General features: G+C 41.1%; 1 protein-coding gene across 1 annotated transcript in view; it reads left to right on the forward strand.

Annotated features, from left to right (window-relative positions):
* The window catches only part of LOC125622470 (formin-F), a 62,110-nt gene that overhangs the window by 7,179 nt on the left and 40,938 nt on the right, over nucleotides 1–13,993 (forward strand). Inside the window, exons 2-3 of the mRNA XM_075118753.1 lie at nucleotides 8,556–8,687; nucleotides 11,486–11,572. Of these exons, the coding sequence (XP_074974854.1) occupies nucleotides 8,556–8,687; nucleotides 11,486–11,572 (219 nt within the window). The remainder of the gene's footprint in view (nucleotides 1–8,555; nucleotides 8,688–11,485; nucleotides 11,573–13,993) is intronic.

A 13,993-nucleotide genomic window follows, 5' to 3' on the forward strand; every position in this document is an offset into this window, starting at 1 on the left:
AGTAATGCTGAGGCTGTGTAATAACCAACCGAGCACTGTCAGTTCTGAGGAAGAAGCATATGCTCCCTTTTAACAAGGGATTTTTAAAGAACATCCTTCTTTCTGGGCTTTGAGAGCTTGCTGCAGTCAAAGGCTTTGTTATCTTTGTTTACCTGATTATCTGCCAGGCAGTTTTCCTAGAAGCTCCTCATTGGAAAAAGTAATGAGACTATCTATCCTGCATGTTCAGATTTTGGCCTTAATATGCAAAATAAATATGCAAAAGCTATAACAAATAAATTGTGTGTGTGTGTGTATAACATGCACATGTACAAATAGTATGGCAAGCAAAGGTAACAATAGGTGAAGGCACAGAGCAAAATCAGTAAGGGAGCTATCATCCTAAGGCTTCCATTGGGCTTTCCCAGTGCAGATTTATAAGGGTCTGTTTATACGAAGAAAGTGACCCTATGGTGACAAAAGGAATCCAGAATGTTACTTCCCAGCCCTTATTGAATTGTTGTTTCAGCAGGAGTCCACCGTGTTTTTTGGGAGTTGAAAATGGTTTGGTCCTGTCTATCCAAGTGGCTAATTGTAATCAACCCTAGCTGATATCAGAGCAAAGGGGCCCTTTTCCTAGTACAGGGGCTACTTTATGCTTATGCAGTTACTTAATGTGACTACTCCCTTGCATAAAGTTTACTTGAATGGGACTGCTTGCATAAGTATAGCTATTCACATACTTAAGTGTTTGCATGATTGGGGCTTTAGACTGTAAGCTTCTCAGAGTAGGGACTGTGGGCTGGATTTACAATGGAACTGATGTGCCTAAAGATGCATATGCATTTACTAAAGTGCCTAAGTAGTTATGTGGCTATCTCCCATTCATCCCACTAGGCACCTATTTTTCATCTTAAGGTGCCTAAATACCTTTGGAAATTTGACCCTGTAATATTGTTGTCTTTTAAGTACCATACACCTTTATGCCACAAAAGGAAAAAATTATAATAATATATCCTTGGGCCTCTTCTTGCTCCTATTGAGGCCAATGGCAAAGCTTCCAGGGACTCCAGTGGGAGTGGAATATATTTTGATGAATATCTTCTATGAATAAATGTTGACAGATATTATTCAGCCAGTTGAAGAGCTGGTCAAATAATGCAAAATATTATTAGACAATTTATTTGAGGAATAGAAGCATTGTTCAAAAAATAACATTTGACCAGCTCCTCAAATGTTTACAGAAGACAGTGGTGCCAGTGAGGCATATCCCATTAATCATCAGTACTGATATTCATTGTAAATTAAGCTAGCTCAGAAATGGATAGATTTCAAATATCCCCTACTCATAAAAACCAGAAATGAATGTGTAGGGGCAGAGGGATGGATGCTCTGCACCAGGTTGAGAACTGGAGTAAGTGAGTGCTACTTAACTGATAACAGTGGAATTGAACCCCTATCCACAAGCTCTGAATTTGGCCATATGTGCATAAATTCACTTAAATACCATCTCTGATTCCCCAGCAGAATGGAGTGCAACATATTACGGTGAGGTCTGGAAATGCCTAGGCTTCTTTGCCACAAACTAAGCTAGCTCCCTTAAAAAGCATACTGAAACAAGCTATACTTTTTTGTTAAAGGCATAGGCTGGAACACAGAAACTGCTACGATAAATTTCATCACAAGTCAATAACTGCACTACATCTTGGCATTTATTTTTAAGTTTGCCCACTAAACCTGTTTTGCAGAAGGCCCTGTAGCTGGAAGGCATTGAGTCAACAGGAAATCCCCTAAAGGCTTTACCTCAAAGTCACTTTATCCTGCTTTGCCAGATAAGAGCAGACCCTTTTATTGTTTCTTTAAGATTCAGTTTTGAAGCACCAGACCTTAAAACGAATGAAAGTGCAACCAGATGCTGGATATAAAGAATCAGGCTGATGTGCTCAGATAATTTTTCTTCCCGTATTTATTTCATTTTCCAAGATTGGGATTTTCTTTTCCCTTGTAATGGCAAATTTCGAGAATCCAAGAAATAATCCAGATGTAAGGCTCCACTTTAATTTCTTATTAGTAAAATTAGAAATGTTACCCATCTTGCTATTCCCTCTCCCCTTACCAAGTGGTGGCAGCATCCCCGGCTGCTGTACAGATACAATTGCAGGACGTTCTCCTTAGGTATTAATACCTCTTACAGAAGTTGGTCCAGTAAAAGATATTACCTCACCTTGTCTCAGGCAGCACTGACGCTCAATCAAACTTCCACTCAGAAATTCATGGGATGTGAACAGGGGCGCTGGAACAATTTGTAGAGTGGGGGTGCCGAAAGTCATTGAACCAAACTCTAAACCCTGTATATGATGGACACCACTTCAAGCCGGGGGTGTGTGGCAGCACCCCCAGCAGACCTATTTCCAGCACCTAAGTGTGTAAGGGACAATATGGAGGGCATTCATCCCTAAAGCACTGATCCTGCTGAGCACCAGAAAGAGAGGCTTATATTTAGTCCCAAGAATAGGGAACAAGTTCTCAAAGTCAGTGCTGCCCTTTTCTGGAGGCCCCTGCAGCCAAGGGTCACTTGTTTTGGTCCTCTTCCTTTGTGTAAATGAAGAGGAGAATGTTGCTCTCAGCCCATAATCAAGGCAGCAAAATCTCTCGTTGGTAACAATCCACGTTTTCCCTGGATTAGAATTAAAGTTTGGTCTGTTTATATGGAGAACAGGATTTGGTTTCACATTGAAAATGATGTGGCTCAGTGCGTGCATGTGATTTTCAGCTAACTAAACTTGAAAGGATACCTTTCTCTGGGTAACCCCATTGATTGTAGTAAATTAACTGAGATCACACACATTTGACTAAACCCATCAATTAGCTGGACAGGTTCATTGCTGCACAACCTACTGTGTTTTGCATTGGTGTTGGTATGGCAAATAATCTACTGGTCTGGATATTTTCTTTGTCAGATTGCCCCACTTTTGTTATGATCCAAATACTGGCCTGGTGAGATGGGATTTCACATGGAATGAAATAACCTGAGCATCAGACCTTGCTTGGAATGTCCCTAAAGGGAATTAGTGTCGGTTACCCTTTGCATTTTGCCTGTGGGTACATAGCAAATGCCCATTGTTTATAACTAAATGAATGTTACAGATTAGAGATGAAAAAAGTTATAGGTCACTTAGTCCATTTTATTCCCAGATTGTTTCATAGTTGTGTATATTTTCTGTTGCTTTCTTCAATCTAATTTTACATGACAAGTAAAAGGACTAAACTTCTTCTCTTCAGTGTATCCGTATAAGGTCTGAAAAGATTCAAGTAAAGAATGGGAGAATGATGGAAAATCCTGCAAGAGGTCATCTAGGGCTATCCATGCCAGCTGCCCAGAGAAAGCAAGGGATCACAAAAGGCACCATTACAAAGATCCATTATCACCATATCCAAGTAGTATATAAGCACATTATCCACCATTCCAACCTGTAGGCAGAAGTACTGGATACGTGACGAGTTCCTGCACCCTTTCCTCAATTGTGAGAATGGATTTTACTTTCAAATTACCCTAAGTCTTTAAACACATTAATAATAAATATCTAGCTCTTATATAGCACTTTTCAGTAGGATATCTCAAAACATGTCACAAACTTTTAATGTATTTACCCTCACAAAACCCTGTGAGGTACAGAAGAATGATCATCACCCCCATTTTTATAGATGAGGAACAGGGTGGTTAAGTGACTTGCCCAAAGTCATGCAGGAAGTCTATTGCAGAGCAAGGGAATTGAACACAGGTGTCCCAAGTCCAATGCTATGGCTCTAACCATTGGACCATCCTTCAGGTAGACGATGTAGTGAACAAGCAACCTTAACCTGGCAGTACCAGGCATATGTCATTAGTGGAATTATTATTTATTTCCATAATGTGTATTTTCTATCATAAATACAGTTTAATTTTTCTTTTCAAGCTGCTTTGTTGCCCAATGTTGTATTAGAATGTTTCTTCCGGTTGCACCAGTCACATTCTGTTAGACAATATCAAACAATCTGACTTGGTTACATTTAGTGGTTAATTTGAGGAAAGCTGTGTTGTTTTTAAGAAAATGACTCCCCTCCCAAACAAATAAAAGCGTGAATATTACAGAAGTTGTGACATGCTGAGAGAAAAGCTTCTTTCAGTACTAAACCATAAAGGTCAGGATCTACTGCTCAAGTCTTGTTTGCAAGTAAAATAGCATGCTACCATGTGGCTGTCAAAAACCTCAACAACCCAGACAGATTTCTGACAAATAATTCTGACAGATCTCACCAACTGAAAAGTTCCCTTGTTTCCTCTTTTGTCTTTAAAACATTTCCCCCCATTGACAGTTACAATGGGAGCAAAGTAATGGCATTAGAAATTATCATGCTATTAAAAAGAACTGTAACAAGCATTATATTTTGTGCTTTCTGGGGAATTTGTGAAATGGCAGCAGCCTACCTGAGCAATTAGTAATTTGAAACTTCTGACTCGCTAAACAGCTTTCAGAATAACAGCCCAACTTGATGATCACTTTAGATAAGCTATTACCAGCAGGACAGTGGGGTGAGAAGGGGTTTTGTTTCATGGTCTCTGTGTGTATATAATGTCTTCTGCAGTTTCCACGGTATGCATCCAATGAAGTGAGCTGTAGCTCACGAAAGCTCATGCTCAAATTAATTGGTTAGTCTCTAAGGTGCCGCAAGTACTCCTTTTCTTTTTGCTAAACAGCTTGCTTCTCTATTGCAACCATTAGTCTTTGTGCATTATTAAGAAAATTAAAAGACGTTCTATGTTGTTCTCATGTCTTAGGGGCTCAGTTTTCCTAATTTAAAGAAAACTTTCATCAGCGAAATGTAACTGGCGAGACAAAATGCAGAGCTGGATTTTTGTTTGCACGAATGTCGCTCTTTTCTGTATACCCTGTTTAAGTGAGAAAGTACCCCAATGCATGCACACAGATTAGGATTTACACACATGCATTGTACAGGCATACAATATGGTTATATGCACAAATCCAGACCAGTGCGAATATATTAAGGTATTTGTCCACTTAAACTGGGATTTGAACAAGTGAGGTGAAATCCTGGCACTGTTGAAGTCAATGAGAGTTGTGTCATTGACTAGAATAAGGCCAGGATATTACCTTTGGACTATATACGGTATTTCATTCCTGTGCAAAATTTTTGCACCTTTTTCTCACAACAATTTTGGTCACATTAAGCACCTCCTTATAGGGAGATGGTTTGCTTTGCAAATGGGTTATGGTAGTTAAAAGTTGGCAGCATTTAGCCTTAAGGAAACCATTTTTAAAAATTCAAATATATGTAAATTCCTGTTTGTTTACATTGAAACTGTTCAGTGGAGGGATCATATTGTTTAGAGATAATTGTATATGTGTGTGGTAAGTATATGTACCATTTAAAATTCAAATACACAATGTGGAGGTTATTGTAAGAACCATATGTGCCTCAGCAGATATGAAAGAATTATCATGCTTTTATTCACTCCTCGCAGTTTGTATTACTATTTGGAGCTGTGCCATAAGATACCTTTGCATTTAGCATGAAAAATGCCAAGGTCTTAGAAGAAAAGAAATATGCATTAGTTTTATTTACTCTCTCTCTACAATACCTGTTGATCCAGAAGCTGATTTACATGCTACAAATTCAGTAATGCTAAGGGTGATTAACATAAGGTATGTCTCCATTACATGCTTTTTTTAGCGGCATGTAGCGCACGTATGCATGTAGCTTCCCAGCATGAATATAAATAGCATTGTAGCTTGTAAGATGCAGCTTAGGCAGGTAAAGACACGCCTGGAGAGTGGGTATGTAAGCAAATACATACCTTTCATGACTCTCTATTTGCCCAAGATGGGCCTCCCCGTCTACATGGCTATTTTTAATAGTGTCGTGTCCGGCTCTCTCCCCACTGCCAAAGCCTTTCTCCACCGTAAGAAAAGCCTCTGGTGGGGAAAGGCTCAGGCAGCTGGAGCCCTTTCCCACAACAGAGAGAGACTCTAGCAATGGGAGAAAGCTCTTGAAGGGGGTTTCTCTGACACATGTAGTTACACACCCCAGTGTGGACAAGGCCTGCTTTTCACTGCAGCATGGAGCTAAACGTACATTGCAGTCACCATCACTATGAAATAGCCAGAGTGTGGCAGCCCATGCATAACAGGAGTAGAGATGGACATCTGTCACGTGACAGGGCATTGACCTGTTATAACCTAGGCCCATGTCAGATGGCTAGGGCTGCGAAATAAAAAACAAAAACAAAACCCAGACACCTCACACCAGTGGTGGACAACCTGCAGCCCACGGATCGCATGCAGCCTATCAGGGTAATCCGCTGGTGGGCCAAGAGACAGTTTGTTTACGTTGACCGTCTGCAAGCAGGACTGGCCACAGCTCCCAGTGGCCGCGGTTCGGCATTCCTGGCCAACGGGAGCTGTGGGAAGCACTGTGAGCTGCATGGACGTGCTAGCCACCGCTTCCCGCAGCTCCTATTGGCCATGAACTGTGAACCGTGGCCACTGGGAGCTGTGGGCGGCCATGCCTGCTGACAGTCAATGTAAACAAACTGTCTTGTGACCCGACAGCGGAGTACCCTGATGGGCCGCATATGGCCTGCGGGCTGCAGGTTGCCCGCCACTGCCTTACACAGTGTCAGAAGAAAACTGAGGGGGGGATTCTTACATCCCACTCTGCCCCTATACTTAGCTATAAAGGCCTGGGGGAGAATTTCCCCACTGCAGATGTTGTATTGGACTGTATATACTGGACCCTCACAAGACTCAGGGATGGGACTTTAGTTTGTGGCACTATGGTCTTTTGGCTTATGCTGCAAGGGGAAACAGTTGTAATTTAGCAGCCCCTGCAAAGTGCTGCTTTGGCCCCAAGAACAGCCAGAACTGGAAGTGCCCCTGCCTTGGGCTGTGCCTTCTGTACAGCACCTGGAGGCCTCACACAGAATCCCAAAAACTTGAACAAAGGAATCCTTGGGAGGGATCCTGGCAGGGAAGAGGAAGAAGTGACTGCTGTTTTCCTAACTCTTCCTGAAAGCAAGCAATATTTGGAGAGAAATTGGAGAGTGAAACCCTCCATACTGCTGCGTGTGGCAGACTCAGACCTCCTGGAGACGTACAGTATGCTTCAATGGGAGTATGAAGGAGACAGCAAACTGCAGTTGGAATTATCAACTTTACTCCCCTCCTTCTTTCTCTCTCTAGCAACTCTAATGAGACTTCAAGTATTTGTTGTCCTTTAAAGGAACACTTGCAAGATAAAAGTTGTATTCAGAAACAAAATCCTTACCTGAGCTATTAATAATCCCCTAGAATTTTAAATAGCAAATTCACTTAAGCTGTTTGTTTGCCTTTTGCATTTTATTTAGTTTGGATAATGACCCGATCAGTTTTAACTCCTGGGTACCTGCTGTAGCACAATGTCATTGTGTCTGAGTTTCCAGCATGTCAGGAAAATGCTTTAACTGAAGAGGAAAAAACAGCTGTGTGGGAGGGAGGTGGGGGCGAACTACTCCACAGTGTCTCTCAAATCTAAATAGATCTCTCCTGGGGCTTCCTCCTACTTGTTAGTTTGACCATTAGACTAAGCCCAGATTTTTAAAGATAATTAGGCATCGTTAAGTGTTGCAAGGCCTAATTTAGAAGCCTAAACACTTTTGAAAATGAGAGTCAGGCTAGTCAGTTAGGTCTTGTAATGCTGAGCAGAGCAATGCCTAAATATCTTTACAAATCTGGGCCTAATTGTCTGGCATTAGAAAGCAATTTTCCCCAATGTATGTGCTGTTGCATATACTTTCTTCTAGGGAGAGGATACTGGACCAGATCAACCACTGGTCTGATCTGACATGGCAATTGTACATGCTGCGACAAAGAGAAACGAAGTCCGTGAAAGTGCTTTGCTAATAACATAAGCTATTGTAGTTTAAGGTGTCTGTTTACTCCAATTTCCTTTTTTGCCTTGCTTGAGTTTTATCTGATAGTAAAGCCTCCACTAGGTTCATTTAAAAGCAATTTTATTTATGTTTAGACTTATTAACAATGTTACCTTTTGTTTATGTACAACTGCACAGTGCTTTGCTGTTAACATATTTTGACAAATTTCAGTGACAGAGCTGGTGATACACAGCTCAAACACTTTTTTTCCATCTCCCCTGCAAATTTCTGATTTGCTTTCACACTGTTAGTATGCAATACTCTGCACCATGGCTAAGACACAGGCATGCACATAAAACTAATATTCTCACCTCTTGCTAAATTTTATAAGTTTAAAAAAAAATTCTTCCCAGCAATTTCAGCTCCAAATACAACCAACCCTGTATTCTGAAATTGTACAAGCCCTTGTATATTTGATATCTTACTGGCTCATACTTTGTTTCAATGAGAGCTTATATTCACCACCCAGGTTGCCAATAAAACAAAATATGAATGACAGAAATTTTATGGCAGATATTGTAGCTGTAACTGTCACAGGTTCTGCTGTAGCCTCACTAGCTGAGTGACACACTTCTTAAAAGCACTTCTGATTGGTTTGTGCTCTAGCTAAGCCAAGAAAAAATCCTGAAAATTATGAACATGGTGAAAAATAAAGAACTGAGCATCGAAGGAGCTTTGGATTTGGCACAGAAGGAGACGCATGCAGAAAAGGAAGCAATGAATTTGGCATTCCCGATGGTAAGACTGCTCACTTTTAAAATATATTTTACAATAATTTCAAACTGTTTGCGTGTTTAACACTTATATGTTCTGGGCCAGATTTGGGTCCCTCTCCAGCTGCTTTGTGCCATTCTGGCTGCTCAGCAACTGCAAATGTCATGGATCTACTTTCTGGGGATTCCCTCAGTATAAGAGTCCTCGAGAGGGGTAGGGCCACCATAGACACTCCTGTGATGCCAGTCTGTATGGCATGGCTGGGAGTAAAGGGACAGGTCCCCAGCCCTGGAGGGTAATCTGGTGTAAATTAGAGCAACTTTTATTTATGCTCGGGATTGGCTTGGTCTCTGGCCCACCAAGGATAAGGGGAGCGTAACAGTGGCTTAAAGATTCCTTTCCCCATACCTGGATCTTGTGCTGAGCACAGGTCACATGAGCCAAGGGAATCTAGGCCCGGACCAAGCTATTTAGGTTCCTAATTTCAATTGTTTTTAGTAGAGGTCCTAGGGAGGTGTCTGAAGCCATTTCTACAGTATATGAGTGCTACAGTGGCATAGCGAGGGCTGTATTGTCGATGCAGACTACTCCAGCAGAAGGGGTTTTTCAACTTTCCCTCCCCGAACAACAGTAATAGGCTGAGGGAAGCATTCTTTCATTGACCCAGCTGTGTCCATGCTGGGGATTAGGTTGGCTAGCTATGGCACTCAGGTGTGTGGCTTTTCCACACCCCTGAGCACTGTAGCTATGGCAACATAAGTTTTTAGTGTAGATCCAGCCTGAACCACATGACATGGCATGCTCCATTTGACTTGGCACAAAGACTGGATTTATTTGCCATTAAAACCTCTACTAGGTTCATTGAAAAGCAATAAATAGCTGATTAACAACTTCCCCTTTTGTTTATGACACATGGAATAAGCTGACACCATGCGGCTCAGGTAGGAGTAGAAGTGAGTTGAAATGGAGCAAAAGCACAAGCTCTACGCTGGTTTCATGTAAAGTGTGGGTTTGAGCCCAGACACTCCTCCCTCATCCCCCAGTTCTCATCCTCTTCCTCCAATGGGCATTTCCTTTCTCCTGCTTCTCAGTCTGGTCCTTTCCCTTCTTACTCTCCTTCAGTTCTTCTAAGTATCTACAACTCCTCCTTCTGCTCTCCAATCTTTATCCCATGATCTCTCTCCAGTCACCATCAGAATTCATCAGCTTTCATTAATATTTCAACCTCTGCAAGCCCCTTAGGGCTGGATTTTGAAAACTGGCCTCCCCATGGGAATGTCTATGAGAAATCTTCACACAATGATAACAGCACAATTTGAAAATGTTTCACGCCAGAGAAGCTGTTAGTGATTTTTGAGAGATAGGAGTCATCAGGCATCTTCTAAATTCCTTTTGGGTTTGCTCTTTACTAAGTTCCTACACTACTTAATAAGTGCTCTGCTTGTATAAGATTAATCTAGAAGGAAGAAAAAAACTAAGCAGCAGTTTGGTGTCCTCTTGCAACACAGAACTGAACAGTCGATCAGCTGGAGATTAGCCAGGAACATAGAGGGCTGTATGGACATAATTTTCTTCAAGTGATGAAACACAGTGAAGTTAGTACTAGCAGTTATGGACCCAGATCTTGATGGTTCTTACTCACTTTTTTACTAAGATTTTTACTTGGGTAAAAGCAATGAGTGACTGAGAACTGTTTTGTGGTGCTTGTAGTTATGTGATATTATCATTTTGTTTTCTGCGTACTGCAGCTTAACATTTTTGGACAGTTGTCAGCAGAGGCAGCTGGCATTTTGTGAGTCTTTCTGCATTCCCTAAATCTAAAGGAAAAGCAGTTCATACTGTAAGTAGATGGTTGCTCTTTGTGTATGGAAAATTCAGATGGAGGGTAAGTAATTCAGAATTTGGCTCCTGGTGGTTTAGACTTTATAGCTCTGTGATATGAGATGGGAGAGCAGTAAGGATGATTGCATCAAAATTTCAGGCTGTATGAATGCCTCTCTTTAATTTTACAACACTAAAGAGGCTGTGTTGATGTGAATTAATACAAAGGATAAGTCTTTGTTGCAGAGGAAATCCTCTCTATTATAGTATATTATCACTAACAGGACATTTATATGGATGATGTGTTCTAGAAATAACGCATTATAAGTGGTTTCTTGGCTACTGCCCACAGTACTATAGTCTGTGATAATTAAACTGAGAGCTAAATCAAACTTTAACACAGTTATATCCTCACAGTGGTGCACAAATACAGAGCACATTATCCTGTAGCTTGCAAAATCAGTGCATGTGAAAGTGCAATAGCCAATTTTACAAGCCAGGTGGTAAATTGTGCACCCCAGCATTTATGGGCACGGGCAAATCCTATATCTCTAGTTCAACTTCATCCTGTTCAGTAATCTGATGATGAAAGTGTCTTTCTACAAAGGTTGATGCCCTTTTAGTTTGCTAGTTTGATTAATAGACTGGCTACGCATTTATGTTGTTTTAAATACATATAGTACAATTCTGAGGTCTCCCTTTCCACCTTACTACCCGCTCTCAATTCTATTTCTTCCTCTTCCTCTCCCTTGCTCAATCCTTCTCCCTCTCATGCTATCACCTTTAGCTTCAGTTACTGCAGTAGGATTCATGGATGCTTGGCTTGTGTGAAAATCAAGCCATTATGGTGGTACAATTCTTCCCAGTGCAGAGGTCCTGACAAAGCCACTCACACCATTGACATACTGCAGAGGGAGACTTCACTTGAGAGTCTTAATGAATTTCATATTAACGTATTGAAAGAACATAAGATTTTAGTTGATATCAATAATGTTTTCCAGGATTCGCAGGATTTGCTGACTGGTTCACAGTTCAACTTCAGTGTCTACAAATACAAACGATATAGGTGGCAGAAACGAATTTTGCAGGTAACTTCATGAATACAAACTCCTGCCTCTGGAGAAATATTGCACTTACTATATTTTTGCATAAACGTGAAAGCGGGTTTAATATACTCCGTAGTCCAATATATTGCCTGAATTAAATCCAGTGGAGATGTTTGAAATATTAAACTAATTCTCTGCCTTTTAGACCAAAACTTCTGTGCAATTAATATCTGATACCTCCTCTGTTGGGGAATTATAACCTGCAGGCTGTAGGATGGACTTGAAGATCTAAGACATCTTTCATCTCTAGCTATTGTGCTCCACGACAAAAATATTTGATTGCGATGGTTTCCCTTTGCACACTATTCTTCATTTATAAGTTGGCACTTATAAAAGTGATTATTTTCTTTTTAAATTTCCTTTGACAGCACATCTCTGTAGTAATGATCTATAAATCCTACCTGTGCGCTTTAGAACTATGGGAGAGATTTTCAGATATGCCTGGGGGACTTAGGAACACAAGTCCTATTGAAAGTCAGTGGGACTAGTTGCTCCTAAATCCTTTATGCATTATTGAAAATCTCTGCCCAAAGTTCTGATCTACAAACCTTTAGGTTAAGATTTAGCCACTTAGTTTCTAAAACATTCAGATATTTTCAAATCATAAACCTGATTTCCTGATTATCTCAGAAAGTTTAAACAGCTTCGCAAACCCTGTAACACAGCAAATTTACCACTCTTCCCTCCTGCCCCTGCCCTTGACTGGGCCAAGCCTGCATCTGGTGTAAATTGACATAGATCTAATTCACACCTCATTTAACCAGCAAAACCCTGTGTTCTCAGAATGTCCTGGATGAAACATAATGTCCTGGATGAAGTGAGCCCAGTCAGAGCAAGGGCTTGTCTGCACACAAATTATACTGCTTTAACTAGACTGTATTCCTGTGCAGGAAGGATAATAACCTAGGCGATGTCTACGTTAAAACAGTATAGCAGTGGGAGAATTCTTCTGTCAACTTAGCTATTGCCTCTAGGGGAGGTGGATTAACTACAGTGAAGGGAGAACTACACTCATTGCTGTTGTGAGGTCTGGTCTATACTAGGAAATTAGGTCAGTTGTAGTGACGTCACTCAGGGGAATGAAAAATCCACACGGCTGAGTGATACAGTTAAATTGGCCTAGCCCCAGAAAATTCTCACATTGACCTAGCTGCCACCTCCTGGGGAGGGGGAATATGTATGCCGACAGGAGAAGCCCTCTCATTGGCGTAGGTAGCGTCTTCACTGAAGTGCTGGTGTTTTAAGCGTAGACATATCACATTCCAGGGTGCAATCTAAACCAGTGAGGGGTTGTCACCACCTGCCCTGCAACCTTGGATGCCTCGCAATGCTTTGCTGTTGTAGCTTCCACACTGGGCTGCTCACAAACAGTCAGACAGCATGCTGGTCACTTCCTGAATGTCTGTGTATAGCTGCAGTTCTGGTCCAGTGACACTGAATCTAGCAGCCTGTCAGCAACACACCAGCCACACTCTGGCTTCCAGCAGCCTCGGTTACTGCTTGCCAGGTAACCCCAACACATGTCCAGTCCTAAGTTTCCCCCAAAATGTGTGTTCTGTACTGTCCAGCCCTCTCCTGCCCAGTTCCGATATTAGAGGTCCATTGTCACTGTATGGGGTCAAAGTACAACACTTTGCTACTGTAATTGGAGTTTCCAAATAATTCACTTTAAACACAACACTGGATTAGTTCTGATTAAAGAATAAAACAAATATATTTAACTACAAAGAGATAGGTTTGAAATGAGTACAAGTATAAGGTCTTAAAGTAAGAAATGCTTACAAGAGAAACTATGAAAATGCTTCCTAGTAACTAAAACTTAACAAACAAGACTTGGATCAAGGTAAAATTATTTCCACATATTCTTGGCAATATAGCTGACCAAATTCTAAAGTTAGGATCTGCTCTCAAAGGCCTAAGGGCCGGTTCCTTTGTCTTCTTAGGTATAAGAGCAAGTGTAAGAGAGATAGAGATAGAAAGAGGGCATAGTTGGGGTGTTTCTTGTCCCTCACTTTTATAGACCAGTCACCCTTTGAAATGTATTTTCCTGAGGGTTACCCCTAAATAAAGTTCCTTCCCACCCTGAGGACAGAGACATGGAGCCTCATGGTGAAAGAAATTCCATGTTGTTGTTTGTTAAAATGTGAGATCAATCTGTTTTTGCTCCCCTCCATTGCTAAAGAATGGCCACTTGACTGGTGATTGCCAATCAACTTTGACACCTGTTCTTTGCCCAGTAATTAATGCTCATGTGAGAAAATTATTCCACTAGCCTGTGCTGCTGCTGTAGAACAAGCTCTTACACTGGTTTATAGAACATATGTGGAAAATTTCAAAGAAAACAATGCTTCAGAATGATGAATTGATGTATATTTATCAAAGAGATAAGGAAAACGCAGATGC

The sequence above is a fragment of the Caretta caretta genome, chromosome 13, assembly GCF_965140235.1.
Source record: "Caretta caretta isolate rCarCar2 chromosome 13, rCarCar1.hap1, whole genome shotgun sequence".
In the NCBI taxonomy this organism is placed as follows: Eukaryota; Metazoa; Chordata; order Testudines; family Cheloniidae; genus Caretta; species Caretta caretta.